Source organism: Nothobranchius furzeri, chromosome 6, assembly GCF_043380555.1.
Source record: "Nothobranchius furzeri strain GRZ-AD chromosome 6, NfurGRZ-RIMD1, whole genome shotgun sequence".
Classification (NCBI taxonomy): domain Eukaryota; kingdom Metazoa; phylum Chordata; class Actinopteri; order Cyprinodontiformes; family Nothobranchiidae; genus Nothobranchius; species Nothobranchius furzeri.
Window position 1 is genome coordinate 74815064 of NC_091746.1, and position 27447 is coordinate 74842510.

At 44.3% G+C, this 27447-nt stretch overlaps 1 protein-coding gene across 8 annotated transcripts; it reads left to right on the plus strand.

The window, feature by feature from the left end:
* akna (AT-hook transcription factor) lies at positions 1-27447 on the plus strand. 8 transcript variants are annotated; one of them, XM_054744705.2, is made up of 25 exons: positions 2-278; positions 425-651; positions 1301-1411; positions 5767-6214; positions 6464-7067; positions 7150-7444; positions 14076-14150; positions 17245-17386; positions 17458-17546; positions 17638-17697; positions 17767-17885; positions 17952-18063; positions 18221-18375; positions 18490-18606; positions 18841-19057; positions 19720-19826; positions 19985-20220; positions 20320-20461; positions 21743-21868; positions 21952-22058; positions 23185-23268; positions 23339-23401; positions 23485-23556; positions 23641-23779; positions 24640-27447. In XM_054744705.2, exons 4-25 carry the CDS (start codon positions 5911-5913, stop codon positions 24926-24928), a joined length of 3654 nt encoding a protein of 1217 aa, XP_054600680.2. In that variant the 5' UTR covers positions 2-278; positions 425-651; positions 1301-1411; positions 5767-5910; the 3' UTR covers positions 24929-27447. The 8 variants fall into 8 exon arrangements, with proteins under 8 accessions (XP_054600684.2, XP_054600685.2, XP_054600686.2 ...); XM_054744706.2 differs by having other exon boundaries at positions 476-651; XM_054744707.2 differs by having other exon boundaries at positions 555-651.

Here is a 27447-nt window from a genome sequence, read left to right on the forward strand (position 1 = left end):
TCACCTCCATTGTCAGTTGAAATGTTAGAAAATGCTAACTTTAATTAATTACAATGAATTACTCCTTCATAAAGATGAACGACCGTAAGCTGATGAATAACGTATAAAGGTGAGCCTTTAATACTAAACTCAGGTCAAGTTTATCCCATGCTCGGAAGTAACAAATCTGCGCGTTAAATCAGTTCCACACTCCTCAAGACTGATAATTAGCCTCCCAAATATCAACGATACCGTCATCATTTAGCGAGAAAATGTCAAGTTACAGCTTTTAAAACAAGGTAAGTGCGTGTTTCAGGCAGAAGTTAGACTCAACGTGATGTGTAGCTTTTAAAATCTAAGTTAGGGACGAGTTCTGGTCTAATAACTTGTTGCTACTAAGCTAGGTCACAGTTAACAGTTACTAACGAGTTTACGTGGTTAACAGTGGACACACGGCACGTGGTGAAGGTTATTCCCCCTTTAAACCGTTTTAAAGGCGTTATTAGTAAACTCTTGGCGGCGGGTGGTTTGTTGTGGTGTCGGTGCCATGGTGACCGGGGTGGGTCTGAGTATAGCGGTTCCAAGGTAACGGACCCTGCTGCTGGAAAGTGCGACCCAGGCGTCTCACCTCACTCCTTGAACTCATCTCTCAGCAGATGCACGCAGTATGAGGTAAGTTAATGTTCTTTATTTCCGTGTGCCTTTATAGAATAAATTGAATTTGTTTTATTCTCATTCTGCTGATAAAACTGAGACGTGCACCGGTCATAAAGCAGCCGGATTCACACGAATCACTCAGATTTTTAGATGTAAAACATCTTTTCTGGATGATGCTGCTCAGTCAGGAACGCATCTCACATTCAAACCATTTCCTCTGCGATTTTACTTTTATTTCTGTTAATGTTTGTTTTGTTTTTGAAAGGTTGGAGTGTCCTTTCATGGTGCATGCCAGCAGAAAAAGCAAATAAGAACCTTTATATGGTTATTTTATTCCACCAAGCTGTGTGCAGCCTAAACTTGTAGAAATGCATTGATGAGAATAGTTCTTCTTCTCTCTGTAGGAAGTCTGCTGTGTCCTCGGCTCTCCTGGTGACTCTTAAGGAGATTATTAGAGACATCTTAGTCACTGGGTCACCCTGAACAGATCCTTCCACCTCTTTGTTTGCTCAACATCACAGCTGATGTTTGCCTGAAACTCTCAACGTTTTGATGGTTTTAGTCAGACTCGTCTTTACTTTCATCCTGGTTTTTACCTGAGTGTTTGTCAGCTGAGCTCCTCTCTAATGGCTGATGCATACTGATGGTTGTTGCCTGTTTTCAGTCAACGAAGCCCCCCTCATCAGAGATTTGGAAGAGCTTACCCCCCATCTGCCAGCTGAGATAAAGCTTTCGTTCTCCCAGGAATGAGCAGGGAGCGCAAACAAGTCAACAGGTGAGTTGTTGTTTTTTGTGCTCCCAGCTGAATGAAACGGTTGAAATTGGGACTCAGAAGAAAGCTACTGCTGCTGCTTTAGGCCTGTTTCTAACGAGTAGCAACGTGTTTGTGAGTCTCTGATTTATGGTGGGAAGTAGAAACAAAAGGGTGGCAGGGCTGCAGCATCACGTGTAGATTACCTCGGCATTGTTTTTATTTTAAGTAGGAAAAAATACCAGTTAGGGTCTCAAATTTGACTAAAAAGTCACGCTTCATCCCATCGTGTAGTAGCTAGACTGGAACCCAGGCCGTCATTAGCTGAAGCAAAATAGTTTTGCTTTACATTTGGGTCTAGGCACGCTCTATTAGAACCTTCACAAGCCCAGCCAGGATTGTGGCTGACCAATCACATCGCGTTTATTTAGAAAAACTATGTATTGTTTTATGTTTTATGTAGCTGTTCTGCTATGGAATGGCAGACTGCCCCGTTTACTAACATACGTAGCGGTCCAATCACAGCGCTCTATCAGCCAGGTGGGCGTGATGTTTCTGCAATCCAAGATGGCCACTGCACTGTAACGGTCTAATCATAGCGCTCTAAATGATAAATGACCCGCACTTGTACAGCACCTCTCAGAGTAAGGACTCCAAAGCGCTTTACACCACAGGACGACGTAGCCACAGCTGCCCTGGGGCGCACTGACAGAGGCGAGGCTGCCGAGCACAGGCGCCACCGGTCCCTCCGACCACCACCAGCAGGCAAGGTAGGTGAAGCGTCTTGCTCAAGGACACACAGCAGCATTCTCTGTCTGGAGCCGGGATCGAACCTGCAACCTTCCGATTGCTGGACCTCTACCTGTTGAGCTACTGCTGCCCCAACAGTGCTCGCTACTGGCTTGGTTAGCCAATCACGACACTCGGTAGGCTGGATGTTTCTGTAAAAACAAAGATGGTGATTGTTTGGAATGGCTTTGGCTTCAACGTTGGCCCATTTTGATTTGGGCTTTTATTTGAGTCAAGAGCAGCTAGACGTACTTAAGTTTATGTAGAAAGAGGATGCATCTGAGTCTTCTGTATGGTGGACTGCCTCGCTGGCTGACATCTGTGGCGGGGAGTACGTCATGGTGTTCATTATCCAATAACATGTGCGGTTAGATTAAATGACAGTCGTAGATCCTGCCCCACCACTGGTTCGTGTCCAGACTATATATTCACACACATATATAGGAGGGCTTGTTAGGCTAACTAATACCTTAAATTCAGCACAAATGGTTAGTTTACATAATGTGCTGTTTACAGGTTGTTTATGTTTTGGCTGGCAGGTTTGCTCTCTGAAAAGAAGCCTTGGTGGTTGGATGGATGGGTCAGGATCCAGTCAGTAAGAACGGGACGTTCACAATGACTGGATCGGGTTTTTCCAGTTTTGTACAGTTCAGAGATTATTTAAATGATTCGTTTTTAAATGAAAAATGTCGTTTAAACATTTAATGTATTGGTTAGCATCAGTATGTGTGGAGCAGTCCTTATGAGATTATATGCTTTTGTGTGCTTACATGAGGATTCGCCTCTGTCAGTGCGCCCCAGGGCAGCTGTGGCTACATCATAGCTCATCACCACCAGTGTGTGAATGTGTGTGTGAATGGATGAATGATACGCTGTAGTGTAAAGCGCTTTGGAGTCCTTTGACTCTGAAAGGCGCTACACAAGAGCGGGTCATCTATCACTCATTTATCCAAAGGCTTCAAGGCTTCTGGCTCAGAAGGTTTCTGTTAAAGCACGATTTATCGTCTTCTTAAATGATTAGAGTTTATTAATGTATTTGTTCTGAATCATGTTTTATTGTTTAGATTCTTGTAGACTCTGAACACGACACTTTTCTGTTTTCCTCTCCAGAGAGAGGAATTATCAGGGTTTTGACGACGGGAACGACTCTTTCTGCTGAACCTCTTTAATCTTCTGGATTTTCTGTCAGCGTTCTATAAAAATAATCATTTCTCTTCATTAGGCTGACAGAAAATCTCTGAAATTCAGCTCCAAACTAGGGATGCCCGTTATATCGGCATCAAGATCGGTATCAGCCGATCTTAGTTATTTTTGAACATATCGGCATCGGTTAGGGTACGATATGTCTTATTTCGGTTTGTTTATCTGTTCCATTGGGTATGGGGGGTGAAGATGAGACGGTGACGGTGATGGTAATCATCTCAGAAGCATAAATAAGTGTGGTGTGTGTGTATATAATACAGTAATATATTGCAAATTCCCCTTTATAGACATAAAGCAAAACATTAAAACATTCAGCTAGCATCATTTCAGTCTGTACAGAATTAGTTGATTTTAGAAGCATAAGTCGGTATCGGCAAATATCGGTTATCAGCCATAACAGTGATTAATATTGGATATAGGTATCAGCCCAAAAATTCATATCGGTGCATCCCTAGTTAAAATGGCCCAAACAGATTTGATGTGTAAATAAAGTGATGTTTGGTGTGGTGATCCAAACCATTCTGTTGTAGAACAGCTCAGACCTCCTACACCGCCTCCTTCTCACAGACTCTCCGTCACGTTTGTGCATTACCAGAACTTCCTTTTGCAGCAGCTTTTCACCCTTCTCCACTCCTCCGTTGTGTTTTCTCTGCATCTAGATTGTAATAATAACGGTGCTCACCGGTGCACCGAGCAACTGGGAGCTGGTGTCTCAGGATATAACTATCCCCGTGTCTCTGAAGCCAAGCAACACTTGTAAACCTCTAGACCAGAGGTGTCAAACTCAAACTCACACGGGGCCGAAATGAAACTCTGGGACGGAGTCGAGGGCCAAACTTAATATTTTTTTAAAAGTGACGGCAAATTTACACATTTTCTTATCAACATATATGCAAATTTGAACCTTTTAATGTGGAAACAAACATATTTCTGCATTAACACTGAATGTGGAATAACCAAATGACACACGAGCAAGTCCGTTTTAAATAAACGCATCAGTGGTATTGATTACTTGTGGTATAATCAGTATATGGGGCAGCAGTAGCTCAACAGGTTGAGCAGGTTGGCCAGTAATCGGAAGGTTGCAGGTTCGATCCCGGCTCCGGACAGAGAACTCTGCTGTTGTGTCCTTGGGCAAGACACTTAACCCCCCTTGCCTGCTGGTGGGTTAAGTGCTGGTGCTGGAGGGACCAGTGGCGCCTGTGAATGGGTGAATGATACACTGTAGTGTAAAGCTCTTTGGAGTCCTTACTCTGAGAGGCACTATACACGTGCGGGTCATTTATCATTCATTCATTTATTTTTAAAATCTATTCAGGATTTATGTTTTCTTGTTTATTCATTTTTCTTATTTTTTATTCTCCTTTTTTTCTCCTGTAATACGTGTCATCGCTGCTGTGACGTCTAGCTTTCCCCACTGAGTAACAATAAAGGGATTTTCTATTCTATTCATCTATCTGCAGCCTTTCCACTTCCTGTTTACTGTAGGTTAAATCTTTTCTCACGGGCCAACAACAAAATAAAAATATAATTTTACCTTAAATGAAAATGCAACATCTCACCTGTTAACTTTCATGTTTTGGAGCAGAAAAAGAGCATAAAACCAACATATTTAAAGCTCAGTTTGCTCCACTGGTTTACTGTGATGCTCACCTGTTCCAGCCAGATACCTGCATCATGGGGTTGATCTGAGCTGAGGAGGACACTCCTGTTGTTTTGTTCATCTTCATCATAATAATGACAACATTAGATGACAACAGGTGCTCACATAGGTTTGTGCTGATGAACATGTCTGAGCAGCTTGACCGCGTTGTTGTGTGTCGGGGAGGAAACACAACCACAGAGTCGTGCTAGTTTGAGCGTGTCGCTGCTCGCTGGAGTTATATCAGCTCTGTCTGGACGTTAGCTGGAAAACTTTCTCTTTCGGTCGTGAACACATTACTGAGCGGCTAAAATCTCCGTTTCTGGGCTTCAGCGTCGGCAAATAGCAGCGATCTAGGTGGAACATGTCTCCTAAGAAGCACTCAGAGGTAAGGAGGAGCTGTACCTGCGAGCGACTGGAAAACTAGAACCAGAATTTAAAATTTGACGCGCTGCTTCACAGGTAGCCGTGTCAGTGCATGCTGAGCTGGTGTTATGTGATCCCACTTCTGCAGCCCAAAGATGAGTCTTGCTGCAGCGTTTTGGACCATTTGGAGTCTAGACAGCGCTGACTGATTCAGTCCAGCTGCAGTTTTAGGAACTATGCCTAAAATAGACCGTTTCAAAAACTCCACATTTGTGATGTCACAAATGAAGAATCTAGCATAACACAGGAGATGCCTTCGTTCTCGTCTCAGGAAGTGAAATTAACTATAGACTACCGCCTTCTTCTCTTGTGATTTCAGATTTAGATGATAATCCACTTCGCTCCCCCGCCATATTTTCAAAGTGAGCCTTATTTCAAAGCCTGAGGAGATGAAGAAGATGCAGGAAGTGACCGTTCCTGGATAAGAAGGTGATTGAGATCCAAAGGTTTGGTTTAGAAGAGAATGGAAACTAGAAGGAAGACCAGACCAGGGGTTCTCACATGGACCCCTGCTCCAGTTCAGAGCTCCCCCACGGAGAATCCCTGGGAGCACCAGGATGTTTTTTTCAGTCAGATGGATGAGAACGGCGTCATTGGGCTGTCAGAGGCGCTGGAAGAAGTGGAACTGGAAGAGACTCGTAAGCCACCTGAACCTGCCAGTCCAGAAGAACCCAGTAGATCCATGAAGGAAACACCGACCGAAGAGCTGAGAGAGCGTCGGCTCCACCCTCAGTCCTCAGGCAGAGACCAGCGAGCTCCACTAAGCCGTGAGTGTTGGTTAGATGTAAGGATGTCCTAATCTGAGTCATTTGAGTTGGAGTATCTGCAGACACCCGAGTCCTAATCCGATACATCAGCAATGCATTAAAATCCAGAGAAAAGCAGGAACACGTTCAAGTTGTCCCACCTGATGTTATGCCACTTATCCCTGGTGATCAGTATAAAATAGTCATCGGTGTTGTGTCCATCACAGGCTGCTGCTAACTGCTTCTAACTTCTTGTCTTTAACATGGAAGCTTGGTTCAAAACTTTGATGGAGGATGAGATGTTGAGACAGAAAACTGACAAGCAGAGGACCAGAAACCATCCTGATGTAGAGGAAGGTGAACGTGGAGCTGCGGCTGGTTTGACTCGTAGAGTTGATGTCCTGGATGTTGGACCGGATGAGATCTCTGCCTATCCTGGTTTAGGATTCCAGCCTGCCCCACACATCACAGCCTCCTTTCTGCCTCATCTTTTTCATCTCACTGCAGAGGAACTAGCTGCAGCTCCGGACATAGAAGCAGAAACCTTACCAGACGTCTCAGAAAGTCCCCCAGAGTCACGCTGCAGCCCCACTAGTATGAAGTCCAGTCCAGAGTCCAGTCTCGGGGCTTTTCCTCAACCAGCAGCTTCATCCACTGAACTGTTCTCATCAAACCTTTACAGCGTGTTCAGTAATGATCCAGAACCATCAGAAAAGCACGATAAGCCTCATCCGTCACCAGAAAAGGCAGAAACTTCAAGGACTCGTTTCCTTACCAGAGTCAAAACACACCCCTTTGAATCCAAGCAACAGAGGAAAAGTTCAAAGATTCCCAGAAGAGTGACTGAAGATGCTGCTCAGGTAGATGAGTTCAGGTGAGACTGTTATTAACATGCACCCGCTTGCATTCAGTGTTGTTCTCTTTTCTTCTGTAATTTTACCATTTTTCATCAAAAGGTCTTTGAGTCATCAAACACCAGACTTCTCGAAGGTGGAACCAAGAGTTCATTTCCCTAAAAGTGGGTATAAACCCCCCAAAAGCAAGCGGTCACCAACAGGAACAAGCCTGCCTCCCGAGCCCCCGATGGCCTTCAAATCCCCGGCTGATATTGTGAAAGAAGTTTTATTAAAAACTCTGGATGGATATTCATCATCGGGTTCTAGCAGCACGCCGACCAATGCTGCTAAGTTCACCGTGCCTCCAGACTTCAGATGCAGACATCAGGCCTCCACGCTGCTCCAACAGCTTCAGGTATCTCCTCAGAGCTCCAGAGACACGAGCACTGTGGTTCTGACACTTTTATGTTCACAAACTTGAACAAAGAAATTAGAAGTCTCCAGAAGCATATTCAGATTGTTTAAACATCTTTGTAGCTTTTCTGAACCGCTCCTTTATTCAACTGACCAGGGTATCTGCGGGTCCCTAAACAGTCTTAAATTAGCTTTTCCAAATTTAAGGCCTTAAAAATCCTTAAAAATTACAAATAATCCTTAAATACAGTTTCCAGAGGTCTTAAATGACCAAAGACCCAATAAACAAGATTCTTATATTTCTATGAAAATTTTCGTGAATTTCTAGTTAGTTCAGCGTTTTTTGTGTACGATGTTGCCGTAAGCGGTACCGTACACGTTCAGTTGGTTGTGAAAGGGGGCTGTTTTTAGATGAGCACATTAGCTGGTTAAGCTAGTGGGAGCTTGCGCCATGGGGAAGTGCAAGTTTAATGGTAACTGGATGGCTAATCCCACGTTCGCGGCGTGGTTAGCACCGGTTCCAGGCAGTAGCTGGAAATTATAGCTTAAAGAGCAAGTCACCCCCTGCCAGATTCTTACTCAACTCCCACTTCCTGTTTAAAAAATGCAACAAATGCTGTTGCCTAGCAAACCGAGAGGAGCCACTAACAAATACACACACTCACGACATTGTGACATCATAATGTACCATCTAACATCATAGTGTACCTCTTAGCCAGTAGCGATGGCAGATTTAAATTCAAATGCAGTGCTGAGTTTTTACCTGATGGTGCATTGCTGACAGTCTTAGGCAGAATATTTAAATTTGAACTAAGATGCACTAAAGGGCCGAATTATTGACTACATTTGTCTACAGCACAATTGGACACTCATTTATGTAGTTTATCAGCAAAAAAAATGGTGATTTGGAGTGACTTGCTCTTTAAATTAAAAATTTTTAAATGATAAATGACCTGCACTTGTACAGCACCTGTCAGAGTAAGGACTCCAGAGCGCTTTACACTACAGTGTATCATTCATCCATTCACACACACACACACACACACACACACACACACACATTCTCACACTGGTGGGGATGAGCTACGATGTAGCCACAGCTGCCCTGGGGCGCACTGACAGAGGTGAGGCTGCCGAGCACTGGCGCCACCGGTCCCTCCGACCACCACCAGCAGGCAACGTGGGTTAAGTGTCTTGCCCAAGGAGCTGAGATCGAACCTGCAACCTTCAGATTACTGGACAACCGGCTCAACCTGTTGAGCTACTGCTGCCCTGCTTAAATACCTTAAATTTGTTCAAAGTGGCCTTAAAAAAGGCCTTACAAAGTCTTAAGTTTGGCTCCCTTAAACCTGCAGGTTCCCTGATTGATAATGTATTTCATTCAGGTCCTAGAATTCAAAACCACATTACCCTTGTTGTTGAATATGTTGGCGTGTGTGACCCGTAACGTTTGGGTCATCTCTGACCAGCTTTCTTATTTAAATTAGTAAAGTTGTAAGGATCACAGAGACAGAGTGTTAACTCGTCATCATAAGCTTAGACACACCACCCTAAATCTGCATGTCTCAGCCCACTTCAGCGTCAGTCATATATAAATGTTGGCTAGCCCAAGCTACTGTAGTACAGATTTTCCCCTAGAACATTTTCCAGCTGTGGTGCGCGCAGAGGGGTGGGGTTGGGGGGGTGGGGGGGTGTAACCGTTATGGTGCCGTGCTTATATATATATATATATATATATATATATATATATATATATATATATATATATATATATATATATATATATATATACTAGGGATGTGAATCTTGGAGCAACTCACAATTTGATTCGATTCCGATTCTCGGGGTGCCGATTCGATTCAGAATCGATTCTCGATTTAGATCGATTCACAATCAGTATTAACAAAGAGCGTCAGCTCCAGGATGAACTACGTTGTTGTACAAGTTAGTTAAAGCTACGGGACATTTTTATTTGACTTTAAACTGGTCATGCTCCAAAGATGCAAATTTACAAGGTAAAATAAAGTGATTCTAAAACTGTAAACAGAAACAATCTTTTGACCAAAAGGCAACATTTATTTTTTCTTACCTTGTAAAACATAACAAATCTGTACTTACCTAACAGCAGCTTTGAAAGTAATACGGTCAAATACTTTTCAAGTATGTGTAGAAACAAGTTACATGAGTAATCCTGAGTACTCATTTATCAACTTAATAAATATGAGAATCTCAAATTAATGAGTATGTATAAAATTACGTTCAAGCGCCCTCTTATCAGCAGATTCAAACATAAATCATCTCAACTTATGGGAGCACAAAAGTAAACGGAGTACAGACTCTCCTAACAAAGATCAAATAAGTGCGTCTCAGACCTGTAACATAACACATATTTCAGTTCTTGGAATCGACTCTGATGTGTAATTGTTTAGTCATGTGAACAATGAATGAAATCATGGGCTGCATGGTGGCGCAGCGGTTAGCACTGTTGCCTCGCAGCAAGAAGGTTGCAGGTTCGAAACTCGACTGCAGCCTTTCTGCGTGGAGTTGCGTGTTCTCCCCGTGCACGCGTGGGTTTCCTCCGGGTACTCCGGTTTCCCCCACAGATCACAACATGCCCTATAGGTTATAAACTGTAAGTCGCTTTGGATAAAAGCGTCTGCTAAATAAATAAACATAAACATCTCAGAAGCATAAATGTGTGTGTGTGTGTGTGTGTGTGTGTGTGTGTGTGTGTGTGTGTGTGTGTGTGTGTGTGTGTGTGTGGTGTGTGTACATAATAATGTAAATTCAGCCTTAATAATTTTCATTCTGTTCAAAATCTGCTGATTTTAGAAGCCTTGATGTCAGTATATCAGTTATCAGCCATAACAGGGATTTTAATATCGAATATCGGTATTGGCCCAAAAATTTCACATCGGTGCATCACTAATATAGAACAGTTTCCTACTGTAAAAAAATAAAGGTTGTTCTAGAACCCCTTTAATTTTTTGAAGCTCAGAATTAACTTCCACATTTAACTTCCTCTCAAAGTGGTCTCAGAATTATTAATAATAATAATGGATTGTGTTTGTATAGCGTTTCTCTGGGCACTCCAAGTGCTTGATTGCACGTCTGGAACACTCTTCAGTTTAGTTCCTCTGAACCAGAAAATGTGACCGGCAGCAGCAAGTGAGGAAGGACACATTTACAAACAAATGTAGTCTTAAATAAAACAGTTTGTGACTGAACTGTGGTGTGTAACTCTGCATGGCTGCTGCGGTTTTCTTATTACTGCCCTATGTGACCGTGGAAAAGTGTCTCATGAGCACTAATTTGAAGTGTTTCCTTCCCAAATTGTGTGTGTTTGCTTCTCTAACTCGTCATGGTATCATGGTATTAGCTCTACTCCCAAATCCTCTGATTAAAGGGACTTTACGGACTTTTGAATTTTTATGCTCGCGATCGCCCCCTCAGGCCAAAAGCGTAATGGCAGCTTCAATAGTAGGCTCGTGCACGAGGCACACATACTGTACGTGCACACTCCTTAATGAAAATAACAGCTGAGACAGTCGTGTGTGTGTGGGGGGGGGGGACAGAGGACAGGAGAACGCACAGCTAATTAAATAATGTGGTTCTGTAGCTTTCTCTTCAGCACAGCCGACAAAGGTTTATGATGGGTCAGTCCTCCTGCATGCTCAGATCATTCCCTTCCCTTGCTTGAAAAATTGTTCCAAAATGAAAGTTGAACCCACATCTTTTTTATCTGTGAATTCAATGCCGTTCGGCGAGTCTCAAATAAAAATTTGGGCATCTTACTGTAAAAAATATACCATTAATGTAAAAAAGAAACTTTAAATAAACTATGTTCACATCCAGAATCAAACCCAGGTCTTCTGCATGAGAGTCAGACATCTTACTAGGTGAGCTACACTCTAGTAGCATTCATAGTATCTGTAACATTTATATCCTTGATGACAGCTGAAACAACGTCAAACCAAAGAACGGTTCGGAGTGAAAATGGCTATTTTGTTGCTAATTTGCAGGAAATATCTAGAAGAAAGTTCTACAGAAAGTAGCTAAGGGTCCTCAGAAATGTAGCTAGCTTTGTCACTAGGCGTTAGGAACAGCGACAAAGTGGCACTGCCTCTCTCTCTGCTGCTAAAGCTACGGATAGCAAATGCTACGGGCGATGCCTGAGCGTGAACGCGCATGAAGCAGCCTGCTCGACCCGAGCATCTCTCTTTTTCTGTGATTTTACAGAAAAACAGGCAATCACAGTAAAAATGCCAGGGCTCATTCTACAGGACCAGGGCATTGCAGGAGAACGTATGAAGAAGACATTTATTATTTCTATACATGTTTTGGCTGCCAAACTTCCATAATGTCCCTTTAATGCTTGTGACGCTCTTCTGGAAGCAAAAACAAAAGTTTTAAAAGTAATATTTAAAATATTAAGAAGTGTTTTGACAAAACCCTAAAATGAAATGGAAGATGTAACCAGCCGTGGTAATAAACAGTCAGACTCAGGTTTCTGTCCTTTGGGTTGAATAAACATTTGTTATTCTACCTTTGTGTGTTTTAGCCAATGTTTTAAGGGCTTGATAGTATCGATTTCATCATGCTGCTGTGCCAAGATACTTTCTGGCTTAAAATGTAGATTTCTTCTGGAAACGACCTGCTGACAGAGCTTTTATAAAATCCCTTCAGCTCCAGAAACATTTCTAACATTTATTATGTTTATAGATTATGCACAATCCTCTCCAGTAAGGTCACACACACTGAAAACACGTGGGTTTTACATCAAAAACAGAGGCAGGAAATCCTATTTCAGTTTTTAGTCCATGCATTTAAACTTTTATGAACTCTTGTGTGAAAGTATCTCCTCTCCAGAGGAGCAGCCTGAGAAGGGTGGACTTTAGTGCAAACGTAAACGTTACTGACCGAGGAGGTGGTCAGGTTTTAGTCTGGACAAGTCAAACTCCAGGAAACATCACAGGTCTTGTTCACGGATAAAACGTGCAACATGAGAATGCTGCGTGTGAAGATGTTCTCCGACCCCCATCACCTGCTTAGACAGAAAAGCCACCACAGGGAAAATGGTATTCATGGCCCCGCCCACCTTGGCTTGGGACTGCTGAAGGGAAAGTAATCTGTTTAATCACACATGTAATCCTAAAACATAGATCTAGTCAATCTTATATTCTAATCCTAACATCCATTTAGAGGGATTTATGATCTGTGTACTTTTATATTGATTTTCACCTGTATAGGATTTATGCCTCCTTGTGTTGGTTTGAGTTTCATCTAAGCTCATGAGGAGTCACATGTCATGTGAAGGCCAGGGCCGGAGATAAGAAAAGCTGAAACTTGAGTTGTCCAAAGAGGGAGGCTGTGTCACTGCAGGAACTTTCACACTAGCATTGGCTCCGCCCCGCCGTACCAGGTTGGGAGTGTTCATATTCCCGCGTGCACCCACAAGTCTGCCTGGAGTGTAAGGCTGTTTTTACAGGACCAGAGCGTTTGCAAAACGGGATTTGCCGCGGCTCCCTGGGGAGGGTTTTGGCGTTTATAGTAGCAAAGCTGAAGCTAGAATGAACTGCCATCAGGCACCTCTCCAACCAAGACAGGATAAAGGGAGGTCGCTGGGTGCCCCCCCCCCCCCCCCGCATGTGACGTACAGGGTCGCGCATTCAGCGTCCGACGGAAGACACGTCAGACGGATGAAATTTCTTTTTCAGGACCTTTAGCTTTGATGTGACCTGCTTTTTGTCCCACTTGACGCCCCGCTCAGCCGGTGTTTTCACCACTCTGTCGAACAGCTGGCTGTCTCTCACCGTCTTCGTAAAAAGGCAACTAATCTGTTTGTCCGCTCGCACGGCCAAAAGCTCCATGGTCTCCGCGTCCGTCCAGTTTGCCATGTTGTAGGTGGTTGAAAGATACTAGTGAGAGGCCATGTTTATCTGTGTTTATATCGCATCCAGCCGGCACTCGGCGCGCAGTACACATCACTAACGCGATCACCCTCTTTTGCGGGGGGGGTGGGGTGGGGGGGGCTCCCACAGTCGCTCCAGAGGGATTAGCGGGGCTGAGACGCATTTAGCCGTCAGAGGCGAGGGGCTCATGTGGCAATATCACTACGAGGCTAAGCGCATCAGAATCGAGTTTTATCACCATTCCCCTTTGCTCTTTCAGCATTTACGAGACCCGCAAATTGGGATTTATCACTCTGTAATGGCGCGATGGTCTGTCTAATAAAAGAGGCTTAAGTGGCATTAGGCTAGATAAGACCAGAACCAGATGGACCCAAGGTTGACTCCCAACTTTGATCTGTAGGGTGAGATAGCAAAATGTTGGTTGCCAGGGAAACTGAGCGAGCAAGGTTTTATGACCTTCTGGGTTGTGGGTGTGTTAGATCTGCCTTCAATGGAGAGAGCTGGAATTTGACACATTTCCTTTGGTTAGACAAGTGAAGTGATATTGATCTTATTTAGACTGTTACAGAACATTGTTGTTTTCAAACAACAATCATTCTTTACTTTTCAAATTATGAACTATAGCGTTAGGTTTTACCCCACAGGAACAAAAAGGGTATGTGGTAAACTCACTTTGTGTCCCATACTCCATCTTGTTTTCTTATTTTCCCCTTACTGCAGGAGGACTACAACAACCTGCTGACTAAGTATGCGGAGGCAGAGAACACCATTGATCGTCTGCGTCTGGAAGCCAGGGTAGTTCATCTAAAGATCTAAACATAATTCTTCACCTTCTAATGTTCTTCTGTGGGGCAGGACCTAAAAACACTTCCAACAGATTTATTACTGATCTCACTTTAAGTTACCAAAACATTTCCCAGGTAATTGAAAGCTTCAAAATCACCATTTCTATTCAACCTAGATAATGGTGTAGGTTTTACAGGATGAGGAATTTTATTCATTCTATTTTTTCTTCTCTCCAACCAAGCTACAGATTACTAAATTAAATCAATTCAACTCAACGTTCCCCCATCCCAGGTTTCTGTTCCATGTTGTTGGTTTTGTTTTTCTAGGAAAACACAAGGTTTATTAGCTACCATGTGTTTTTCTGGTAAACTGGATAATAAAACAAATGTAACTGTTTTAAGAATGATTATTTTACAAAAATCCTCTAGGTGTGGTTGAGTGAAAAGTGAGCAGTGCAGGGTCTATTTAATTCTAGGCCTGGAGGGCCGGTAGCCAGCACGTTTTAGTGGTTTCTGTGCTCCAACACACTTGATTCAGTGATTGAATCACCTGCAGCAGCTCATCAGGCTCTGCAGAAGCCTTTTAATCACCTGCTGATTGAAATCAGGTGTGTTGGAGAGGTTTTAGAAACAAAACGTGTTGAATACCAGCCCTGCAGGCCCAGGACTCAATACCCTGGGAGTAGTGGCTGAGTAGTGAGTGAGTGAGTGTATAGTGCTGCATGGTGGCTCAGTTGTTAGCACTGTTGCCTCGCAGCAAGAAGGTTGCAGGTTCAACGAAACCCGGCTGCAGTCTTTCTATGTGGAGCTGCACGTTCTCCCCATGCATGCGTGGGTTTCCTCCGGGCACTCCAGTTTCCCCTACAGATCACAACATGCCCTGTAGGTTAACAATTGTATGTCACTTTGGATAAAAGTGTCTGCGATATAAACATAAACAGAGTGAGTGAGTGAGTAGTGAGTGAGTGAGTCAGTAGTGAGCGAGTGAATAGTGAGTGATCTAGTAGTGAGTCAGTCAGTCAGTAGTGAGAGTGAGTGAGTAGTGAGTGAGTGAGTCAGTAGTGAGTGCTTGAGTCAGTCAGTAGTGAGTTAGTCAGGAGTGAGTGAGTCACTCAGTAGTGAGTGATCTAGTAGTGAGTGAGTGAGTCAGTAGTGAGTGTGTGAGTCAGTCAGTAGTGAGTGAGTGAGTCAGTCAGTAGTGAGTGAGTCAGTAGTGAGTGAGTGAGTCAGTAGTGAGTGCGTGAGTCAGTCAGTAGTGAATGAGTGAGTCAGTCAGTAGTGAGTGAGTGATATAGTAGTGAGTGAGTCAGTCAGTAGTGAGTGAGTCAGTCAGTCAGTAGTGAGTGAGTGAGTGAGTCAGTAGTGAGTGCGTGAGTCAGTCAGTAGTGAGTGAGTGATCTAGTAGTGAGTGCGTGAGTCAGTCAGTAGTGCGTCAGTCAGTCAGTAGTGAGTGAGTGATCTAGTAGTGAGTGGGCCAGTCAGTAGTGAGTGAGTCAGTAGTGAGTGAGTCAGTCAGTCAGTCAGTCAGTGGTGAGCGCGTGAGTCAGTCAGTAGTGAGTGAGTGAATAGTGAGTGAGTGAGTGATCTAGTAGTGAGTCAGTCAGTCAGTAGTGAGAGTGAGTGAGTAGTGAGTGAGTGAGTGAGTGAGTGAGTGAGTGAGTCAGTAGTGAGTGAGTGAGTGAGTCAGTAGTGAGTGCGTGAGTCAGTCAGTAGTGAGTCAGTCAGGAGTGAGTGAGTCAGTCAGTTAGTGAGTGAGTGAGTGATCTAGCAGTGAGTGAGTAAGTCAGTAGTGAGTGCGTGAGTCAGTCAGTAGTGAGAGTGAGTGTCAGTAGTGAGTGAGTCAGTCAATAGTGAGTGAGTCAGTAGTGAGTGTGTGAGTCAGTCAGTAGTGAGTGATCTAGTAGTGAGTGAGTGAGTCAGTCAGTCAGTAGTGAGTGTGTGAGTCAGTCAGTAGTGAGAGTGAGTCAGTCAGTAGTGAGTGCGTGAGTCGGTCAGTAGTGAGTGAGTGATCTAGGAGTGAGTGAGTTATCTAGTAGTGAGTGAGTCAGTCAGTAGTGAATGAGTGAGTCAGTCAGTAGTGAGTGAGTCAGTCAGTCAGGAGTGAGTGCGTGAGTCGGTCAGTAGTGAGAGTGAGTGTCAGTAGTGAGTGCGTGAGTCAGTCAGTAGTGAGAGTGAGTGTCAGTAGTGAGTGAGTCAGTCAATAGTGAGTGAGTCAGTAGTGAGTGTGTGAGTCAGTCAGTAGTGAGAGTGAGTCAGTCAGTAGTGAGTGCGTGAGTCGGTCAGTAGTGAGTGAGTGATCTAGGAGTGAGTGAGTTATCTAGTAGTGAGTGAGTCAGTCAGTAGTGAGTGTGTGAGTCAGTCAGTAGTGAGTGAGTCAGTCAGTCAGGAGTGAGTGAGTGAGTCAGTAGTGAGTGAGTGATCTAGTAGTGAGTGAGTGAGTTAGTAGTGAGCGAGTGAGTAGTGAGTGATCTAGTAGTAAGTCATTCAGTCAGTAGTGAGTGAGTGAGTTAGTAGTGAGTGAGTCAGTCAGTCAGGAGTGAGTGAGTCAGTCAGTAGTGAGTGATCTAGTAGTGAGTGAGTGAGTTAGTAGTGAGCGATTGAGTAGTGAGTGATCTCGTAGTAAGTCAGTCAGTCAGTAGTGAGTGAGCGAGTTAGTAGTGAGTGAGTCAGTCAGTGGTGAGTGAGTGATCTAGTAGTTAGTGAGTCAGTCAGTAGTGAGCGAGTGAGTGATCTAGTAGTGAGTCAGTCAGTCAGTAGTGAGTGAGTGAGTTTGTGAGTGAGTGAGTGAGTGAGTGAGTGAGTGAGTGAGTGATCTAGTAGTGAGTCAGTCAGTCAGTAGTGAGTGAGTGAGTGGGTCAGTAGTGAGTGAGTGAGTGAGTGAGTGAGTGAGTGAGTCAGTAACTAGTGAGTGAGTGAGTCGGTCAGTAGTGAGTGAGTCAGTAGTGAGTGAGTGAGTCAGTAGTGAGTGAGTGAGCTGTGGTATCGCTGTGTTGTTTTGTTCTGATCACTTTTCTAGAGTAATAAAAACAGCTGATCCGACACCTGAAAGTAAGATGGCGTGTTAAAGGTTAATCATATTTTCTGACATTTCCTGTTTCCCTCAGGTGAATCTGAACTCTGACCCTCCGAAGGCTAAACTCTCCGTAAGTTCAGGACTAAACCTTAAAGCTTCAGAGTTCCCGATGCTGGATTTCTCTCAGGCTCAGAGGGCGGAGCTTAGCTCAGACGCATGCAGCGCCCAGCTGGGTAGAGCTTTACTCTGTTTTCATGCTGCTCGGTCACATTGGTTCCCTCTGACCTCCATGTCTGTTGATTAGAAAAGTTAGACGCTTGTCCTTCAAATCCCCCGCTGGGACGTCAGCCCGCCACTGCTCTCCTCGGCCAGACTGAGACGCTCCTCCAGCAGGTGACAGGAAATAAAAACTGATCTTATCTTAAACTTTGGTCGTTGTTTATGAGCAAAATGAGCAAAGTAAGCTTTTGATTTTTTTTATCAGCTTCAGAGTTTTGAGGATCTCCTTAAGAGTGAAAATCTCTCAGTTCTTCAGAAGAAGGAGGTAAGAAGAACCAGAGCTTCATCGTCCTAACAACTGATTTCTTTTATTACACCAGCTGATTTTTTTCAGCGTCTCGCTCAGCTTTGTGAGAATCTGGCGTCTTTAGAGAGGAGATACCTTCTGATCAGAGATGAACACAAACTCCTGCTGCAGGGAGGAGCAGAAACCTGCAGCTTCGACCCCCAGCGGTAGGAGACGTTACAGATAAAACATGTTTTGTTGCAGTTAGGGTGTTTATTGTGTTTGTTTGCCAGGGAGCTGGAGGGTCTGATCTTTCAGTGTGGGCTTCATCTAGAGGAGCTGAAGGAGCAGATCTGTGATCGTTCTCCATCTTCTGAGGAGGAGAAAACACTGACTCATGCTCAGGTTGAGACCTCTCCGCTCTGTGTTTACATGTTTCATGTCTCAGATCTCATCAGAACATCAGTTCTAGTCTTAGAAACGTTGGAGGTTTTAATAAAGAAATAAACAATGGCCATTTTCTTCCCTTAAATAATTGTTTTCAAACTTCACGTCCGTACAGAGTTCACCTGAGCCTCTGCTGGCCGGTCCAGGTGATGCAGCAGGGGTGGAGATGGGTGATGAGGAGGAGGAGGATGTTCTCCGGGTTCCCTACCAGAGGCCTCAGATCTGTAAACGTACCTGCCTTCACCCGGACTCGACCCCAGCAGTGGATCCGTGAGTTTTCTGTGGTCTAAAACTTTGATTTGGACTCATTTTGAAATCAGATGCTTCTTTATCCATCTTCATAAATGTGAGATGATTTATTTTTTTATGCTGAATGTTTCCCAGTAACCAAATCTCAGAGGAGCGTCCCAGACAGCCCCCTCCCTGTTCTGCTTTAAACACTGGGAGTGAGGAAGAGGAGCAGAAGAGTCACAGAGCTGGAAACGGTGAAGGTCTGGCGAGGTTAGTCTTCAGAGAAAAGTCATTGTGTTTCTCAATGATCTGCTCTGAGATCAGTCTGTGGGCTGAAACCTGCTCAGATCACACTTAGGTTGCACTAGTCACCGTCTTACAACGCTTCCTGATCAGCCTCTGTTCACAGAAATGCAGAAAAACTCTAAAAATCCAGCTGGATCTGACCTTGGAGGCACCAGAAGTGCTCTTTTTTTTACCTGTCCATTAAACGTTTTGTCTCAGGAGACTTGAGTCAGACCAGGACTCTCGGGTCGGCAGCAGACGACACGGATGCTCCAGGTCCAGCCCCTCCTCCGGGACTCCTGCTCTTCCTGTTCGCAGTAGAAGACGATTAGTGATGAGCAGAAGTCCCAGCAGCAGCCTGAGCAGCTTACCAGACACCGCGCCAGAAAAGAGGAGCTTCAAGGCTCCAACAGGAACCAGGAGGGTTCTGTCTCAGGTCAGCTGCTGCCTCCGTTTGATTGGCTGATGGGAAACTGGTTCAGGACAAAAGCAGATCTTTGTCTTGGTTGTTGTGCTGCATTCATGATTTAGAGCAAATCAAACCCTTCTCTGGATTAATTTTATTTGTATTATTTAATAATAAAGTTTGATTGACAGTGTTTACATTTTAACTGTAACGGTCACGCTTGAACAGAAACAAATCCCTCTGACGTGTTGAATTAAAACTATCTCAGAATTTCTCCACAGATGAAATACGACATGCAATGCAACAATAAAAATAAACTATTCTGATTTTAAAAAAGGCCCCAGCGGTGATAAATACAATAAGCACCGGCTCTGCAGACGGAACGCTCTGGTGTTTGTCTGATTTAAACAGCCTGAGTAAACGAGACCAGCAGCATGTCTGTTTACAAATAAACAACTGAAGCTAACGCTGCTGCTTTTCTACTAATTCAGTGTTCAGGTGTGTGACGACGGCTGTGTGAAACGGGCACCGCACTTTAGTTCCTACTGACGGCAGCCTTCGTGCTGCGAGGCAACGGTGCTAACCGCTGCGCCACCATGCAGCCCAATGCTTAGCTGTTTGTGATTCGCTGCTGTAAATCTCTCTTCCTTCATTAAGCTGGCATGCTGGCGTGTGTTTTCTGTGCCCATCAGGACGGGGTCATCTCTCCAGAGACTGATAGTGGCTTTGTTGGTTCTGACAGCAGCCATCTAGCTCCGGCTGTAGCTCCTATTACCCTCCACCAGGGGGTGGCAGAGAGGTGAGGAGTCCTGAATGACCTGTTTTTAACTTACTGCACCGTAACCTTTATCCTCAGCCCTCTAAAACACATCCATATGTTTCTTATTCTTCACGTATTTGTTTTCAGTCGCTGACCTTTTGTGTTTTATCTGTTTTGTGTTTTTTTTTCCTCATCAGCGCTTCAGTTCCTCAGGGTGTGAACTCCAGAGGTTCCCAGCCAGCATCTCCTTCCTCTTCATCACTCAGTCACACAGCTCAGGAATCCACCGGTGATTCCCAGCTGGATCCAAACCAGCCGAGGAGAACCCAGCAGGGTCAGAGAAGGCGCGCGTTCTCCCTCTCATCTCACGTCTGCGTCAGCCACAGACACCAGAGCAGAGCTGGTAGCAGAACCGGTGAGAGCTGGATCCAGAGTGAGCCTGTCTCCTTTCTAAACAACACCAGCTTTAATAAGCTGTATTTATGTTTGTGTGTTTGTTTATTTTATTCATTTGATTTATTTATTCCTGCAGCCCTCTCTGGGTCTGAATCAGGACAGAGTGACCAGCACTCTGGATCCGTTGACTCTGCTCCCTACAGCGCTCACTCCGACTCCCCGCCAGCTGCCTGCTGTCTCCATGGCGACTCTCTGAGAGCGCTGGGCTCCCTTCACAAGTGAGTGTGTGTAGCAGCAGCTGCCATGGCGATGAGTGTGCAAACAGGGCAGAGTGTGTGTGTCCACAGACAGAACAGAGTTGTAACTTCCTGTTTCCAGCTGTGAGTTCTCTTTTTCTCACCCAGCAAGTCTTTGAGCAGATTGTTAGAAGTTATCGTTTAGAAGTAAAAACACCAATAAAATAAAATAAATTCTGAATCCTCACAATAAAAAGAACAGCAGACCCTCTAAGTGATAGGGTTAGGGTTCTGTCTAGAGCAGGGGTGTCAAACATGCGGCCCGCGGGCCGAATCCGGCCCGCAAGCGAGTTAATTCCGGCCCGCGAGATGGTTGTGTGAACTTTATTTTCATACTTTACAATGTAGAGTGAAAATAAACTTGTCTTTGTGAGCAAGATTCCTCTGTAACGAGTATAAATAAAACAAAGCTGCGCTCAAGGCTCACACAAGAACTTGAATCCCATCCTGACGTTGGCCGCCACTCAGGATGTGACTTCTGATGTTGATGTGCTGGTGAAAGCTAAAAGATGTAAAGTAAAATGAGTCAAATATACTTTAAGTGCTGCATGAAACTGATCTAGCCATGTGATCTGTAAACTCTTTGAATCACTAAGGAATATTTTTTATTTTTTTTTTTTTCAAATTTTCAAGTACACTTCAGGTGTTGTACTTGTACTACGCTGTCCTCAGGCTCCAGCCTTGTTTTATATTGATTGTATTAAAACAAAGAAAACAATCTGAAGTTATTTTTTAATTACCGGTCCGGCCCACTTGGGACTAGATTTCCCTCAATGTGGCCCCTGAGCTAAAATGAGTTTGACATCCCTGCTCTAGAGATCAGAGATTTACCGAAGAGGAGAAAATAATCTGACGTTAATCTCAGAGAAACTTTTTGTGGCCCTGATGTGTGTGATTGTTCTCTTCTGGGGAGAGAGAAGAACTTCTGAGTGAGTTCTGATTAGAAGCATCTAAATGTTTTATTTCTAGCGAGGGTCAGTTATTAGAGAAGACCCGTTAGCGGTTCCAGCTCCTGAAGTCACGTTTTGTTTGTGTTGTTCTAGAAACGGCTGCTTTTGCCTGAGGTTTCCTACAGCAGGTATCGTGTGTTGTGTCGCTGCACGGAGTGGTGTCGTGTTCTGTTTCGGAGCGAAAGCATGACCTAACAAACGCTTCTGTTCCCATAATGCATCTGTTTACGTCTGTAGTCGCATCGCTGGAACTGACACTCTGATGTGGAGAGGGTTGCTCTCTGAGCGTCTGCACGCTTGTTTCTCTCTGCAGAGACGCTTTAGTGACACATCAGGCCGAAGTCGACAAACCGAAGAAACGTGAAAGCTTTCTGAGAAGCGTGACGCCTCCCAGCTCAGCTGCTCCTTCGGCTCGGAGGAGCCGCTCTCGTCACATCAGGTTGGTGTGAGCCTGTCGCTTCAGCTTCCGTAAAAGCCGCAGCTTCTGTTTTATCTCACCTTTCATGGTCTTGGGTCTCCTAGGAGCGACAGCAACAGTTTGGGAAGGGTGGAAACACACGAGGTGGAAGGAAACGCTGCATTTAGATGGATGACTTCTGCTTCTGCACAGAAACCTCAGCAGGACGTCTGTGAGTTTATTAAAGCTGAACTCTAAACTCGGCTCGTCTAAAATTGCTTTATTTTATCAGCAGATTCATTTAGGTTTTCCTTGTGACTGATTCAAAAGTTTTTACCGAGTTGATTTAAATAAAAGCAGCTGTTAAAGTTGGGTTTTTACATAAAGCATCTGAAATACCCTCGGTACCAAGTACCGTCTTTTCCGGACTGTAAGTCGCACTTTTTTCAGTCTGGCTGGTCCTGTGACTTGTATACCAAGTTATGTAGGCTATACCGAGCTGCTGCGGGCCAGGCGGCTCCGACCCAGGTCTCAGCTCCTCTGCCCCACCATTACCTGCTGCAGCCTGTGGCGAGCTGCTGCGGGCCAGGCGGCTCCGACCCAGGTCTCAGCTCCTCTGCCCCACCATTACCTGCTGCAGCCTGTGGCGAGCTGCTGCGGGCGAGGCAGCTCCGACCCAGGAATGAGCTCTTCTGTCCCGCTGGGAGGGTTTGAGACACCGCCATCCTCTGCTGGAGACCGTGGCGTGCTGCTGCGCCCTGAGTGTTTATCCTGTTATTGTTACCGGTACTTGTCTTGCAATTAGGGATGCACCGATACCGATACCAGTATCGGTATCTGTAAACGTGAACCGATACCAATGCAGTTGCTTGACAATGGCTTCACTGTAACTTGTCATTTCTGTTCACCTAATATTTTAGTTTTGTGATGATTTTTATTCATATATTTTACTTTTATCTACCTCAGTCTTTTCCTGTTGAAAGCAGAGAAGAAAATAAAATCTGTATCCCAAATCTTTGCATTTTTTTGTGTGGTAGAAGTATCGGTAACCGGCGAGTACTCAGATCCAAGTATCGGTTTGGAAAAAGGAGTATCGTTGCATCCCTACCTGCAATGTGAAACGCTTGGTCTCCGATTTTGTAAGAAAAATAATAAAATTTCTCCCCAAAATGCGACTTACATGTTTTTTTCTTCTTCGTCATACATTTTATGGCTGGTGTGACTTATACTCCGGAAAATACGGTAGATTTTGTACCAGGGATCACACTCCCATTAGGAGTTGTTTATAATGAAATATAAATACAGTCATCTAAATAAACTCACTGGTTTATTTCTGATGTGTTATTCTTATTTTTCAGACCTGGAGCCGTCCACCTCCACGCCTGGAGTTTCCAGATGCACTCAAACATCTGCAGAGTCACACAGCAGGAAAACTCAGACCGGTAGAGCTCATCGTCTAAACAACGCCACGTATTTAGTCTTCTGTGTGATATTTCTGTGTTTGTGTCTCAGGACAGCACAGCAGCGATCAGAGAGGTCTTTGTCCCCAGTGTGTGATGAATGTCAGAGCTGAACGTAAGAGAAGCCCGACTCTAAACGCGTTTTTGTTTGGATTTCTGAAACAGCTTCTTCTCCCCTGTCTGTCTTGGCACCACCAGGGGGCGACAGATCCTCTGCTGTCCGCTGTTGGCGCTGTGGAGGCCTTAAACCACAGAAATGCTCTGAAACAGGTGCTCTGCAAGATTATTTATGCATTAATAACATTTTAATACTGAATGGCTTTAATCGGCTCCTCACATGGTTTCTGTTCACAGACCGTCACACGCAAAAGCCATCCTCACACCACAACGTCCAGCCAGCCCCGTCTCCAGACAGAACCACAGACAGGAGGCTCTGTGCTGCAGCGTCTGCTCCGATCCTCCATCTGCTGCCAGTCGGCCCACCTCAGCTCCTGTAAGTTCCCCAGATCAGAGCTCCGTCTCCAGCTTGTCGTCTGTGGGTTTTACTTGTTGGAGTCACCGATTTGTAAAAGAACTGATGAACCCAGAGTTGAGTCGGACTCTGATGTGTGATGCTCCAACTCAAAGATGCTCTGGGATGACAACAGATCCCGTCCAGGAAGGAAAATCATGAAAGAATTCTGCTTCAGTACGATTATTTAAAGATGGCTGCCTCAGGTGGGCGGGACCAGTACAAACTCAGGGTTTCTAGTTCTGGAGAGTCTGTTGCCATGGTGATATAACCCGCTATCTAAATCTAACCCTGCCTGGTGGGATGAGTCAGACGAAGACCTCTAGTGGTCTCACTGAGTCAGAGTTAAAACGCCGGGAGGGTCAGACGCTACCGGCCGTCGGTCCTGATCAACAGAGTTGAAACGGTGAGTTTGAAACCTCTTCCTGAATTATTATGGTCTGTTTTAGACAGAAATGAGGGTTCACGGCTGATGAAACACACTCACCTGTTCAAACTCTGGAGCCTTTTAGGAAATGTGTGTAAGTCTGTTAGCCATCAGCAAAAAAAAAAACACATAGATGGTCGGAGTTCAGATGTTCTGTTCACATTTAGCTTCAGATCAGAAGTTTAGCTAAACGTTAACATCAGTAGAACAATAATTTAGTCCAGAAGAACATTGTGGTTTATTTATGAGTGATTTTATTGTTGTTGCGTTTGGGTTTGAAGCCTGAAAGCGTCGAGTTCAGCCTCTGAGCAAACATGGCCGCCTGAGTGGATGATTTCAGTGTGACTGAGTTTAAACAGGAAACATTCACATGATTACAGCCTAACTGTTGTGATGCTGTCTAACTTAGATCTAGCGCTGTCTCTTTCTCCATCCTCAGGTTGTGCTCAGCAGCTCTTCACTCGTCTCCTGACAACGTTGCACATGTAAGGTCAAGGGTCAGACGCCCCAGGGAGGAGGAGGAGGAGGAGGAGGAAAGGGGGAGGGTGAGACGCTCCCTTTCTGTTGATCGCTCCGTCGACAGCTCTCTGGCCAGAGCCGTCAGAGCAGCTCGGCACATGAAACACACCTCCAGACACATGGCTCGCTCTCTGGCTTCAGGCCTGCAGCACCACCAGCTGCTGGCTCAGGCCCACTGGTCCTAGAGCCAGAACCGGAGCAGCACCAGCTTAAATAAACTGGGATGGAGACCAAAGTAAATAAAAACATGTTTGTAAATATTTTAGGGTTATTTTTACATTTAGGTGAAAAAACTTTGAAGGATTTTTAATAAATGCTTTTTAAATGATGTTTATTGGTTTAGCCTCAGCGACTCAGACGTGCATGTTTCTGGGCTGTGGGAGGAACCGGAGCACACACCCTAACTCCATATAAAAACGCCTAAGCCAGGATTCTAACCTGCAACCTTCCTGCTGCGAGACAACCTGTGCTTCCATGCAGCGAATAAAAAGCTCATTTCTAATTTATTGTGCATTTAACGCGACTTAGTTCCTTTACTAGATTTTATATTTACAGCAGAAGTTCTGCCAGGAGTTCAGACATCTCAGTGAAATCCCGTAGACCGTACTGGTTTATAACCAGGTGCTGGGGCTGGGCGATATGGCCTAAAATCAATATCACAATATATTGAGGATTTCACCTCGATGAGTAGACGATAACCACAGGTGTGCGCAGAAACAAAAGTTGTCCACTAGATGGAGCTGTCACGTGTGTTGTTGAGTCACATGTTTACGTGACATTAAAGGGACATAATGGAATTGTGACAGCCAAAACATGAATAGAAATAATAAATGTCTTCTTCATACGTTCTCCTGCAATGCCCTGGTCCTGTAGAATGAGCCCTGGCATTTGTACTGTGATTTCCTGTTTTTCTGTAAAACCACAGAAAAAGAGAGATGCTCGGGTCGAGCAGGCTGCTTCATGCGCGTTCACGCTCAGGCATCGCCCGTAGCATTTGCTATCCGTAGCTTTAGCAGCAGAGAGAGAGGCAGTGCCACTTTGTCGCTGTTCCTAACGCCTAGTGACAAAGCTAGCTACATTTCTGAGGACCCTTAGCTACTTTCTGTAGAACTTTCTTCTAGATATTTCCTGCTAATTAGCAACAAAATAGCCATTTTCACTCCGACCCGTTCTTTGAACGTTGTTTCAGCTGTCATCAAGGATATAAATGTTACAGATACTGTGAATGTTACTAGAGTGTAGCTCACCTAGTAAGATGTCTGACTCTCATGCTGAAGTCCTGGGTTTGATTCTGGATGTAAACATAGTTCATTTAGAGTTTCTTTTTTACATTAATGGTATATTTTTTTACAGTAAGATGCCCAAATTTTTATTTGAGACTCGCCGAACGGCATTGAATTCACAGATAAAAAAGATGTGGGTTCAACTTTCATTGTGGAACAATTTTTCAAGCAAGGGAAGGGAATGATCTGAGCATGCAGGAGGACTGACCCATCATAAACCTTTGTCGGCTGTGCTGAAGAGAAAGCTACAGAACCACATTATTTAATTAATTAGCTGCATGTTCTCCTGTCCTCTGTCCTCCAGGCCACACACACACACACACACTCACACACACACACACACACACACACACACACACACACACACACACACACGGGACTGTCTCAGTTGTTAATTTTCGTTAAGGAGTGTACAACTGTCCACATTCTCCAAACACAACTAAAACCACAACCAGACAGCCCAGATGGGAAACAAGGCAATTTTAAATAGTAATAAATTAAGATACAACGATATTTGAACTTTATTTTAGAAGAGCATCTGACCTTCTCTGGTGTCTGCTGAAAAAAAAACCTTGAACAAATGTAGTTGAGAATAAATAAAACAACTGACTAAATTTCCTAAATGGAATTTGAACTCACAACCTCCATCCTGTCAGCACGTTCACACAGGGCAGCTCTTCTAAAATAAAGTTCAACTATTATTTTATCTTAATGCATCCGAAACCAAACATTGCTTTGTTTACGTGTGTGCTCGGGGAACGCAAACCATCACTGACACTTGGGACGCGAAACTTCAAACGGAGGCGCCAGGGCCCAAAGAAAAAGGCCTAAAGGGACATGAATGCTGCCAACCTACACATCCTTTCATTTTTTTTATTATCAAATTTATTGATATGGGAAAAATTATCTTGATAAGAGTCAGAAATTTCGGTAACGATAAATTTCCGATTTATTGCCCAGCCCTAGCAGTACTGTAGAGAAAACAGCTTCAGGTATTTGTTTCTCTCATGCTGTTGGTTTTGCTTTGGTGCATTTTTAACGTGTTTTTCAGCAACAACAAGTCCCAATGGGTCAGAACTTTTCTACGTTTTTCATATGAAATGTGGAAACTTTGTGCTTTTTAAAGATTAACAACTTATTTTACTTTGACCTATAGGTTTTATTCAGAGTTTGAATTAGACACCAGAAATGTTACTGTTGTTCCTTCTGTAAGACTTCTAAACTCTCAGCTTGGTGTTCCTTTTGTTCTCTGTTCTGTTCTGTTCTGGATGATCTCCGTGTCTTTCTGCTTACGCGGTCAAACCTTCAGCAGCGTAGCTAATGGACACCGCTCAGTTTCAGCACTGTGAAAATGTGGGTTAAATAGTTTTCCTTATTGTAGTTTTTTTACATGATTTTGTACAATAAAGTTACTCATAACA

Coding starts and splice junctions, on each gene's coding strand:
- akna (XM_054744705.2), top strand. CDS start 5,911: ATGGAAACTAGAAGGAAGACCAGACCAGGGGTTCTCACATGGACCCCT. Junction 14,151..17,244: donor GTCTGCGTCTGGAAGCCAGG/GTAGTTCATCTA, acceptor TGTTTCCCTCAG/GTGAATCTGAACTCTGACCC. Junction 17,698..17,766: donor CAGTTCTTCAGAAGAAGGAG/GTAAGAAGAACC, acceptor GATTTTTTTCAG/CGTCTCGCTCAGCTTTGTGA.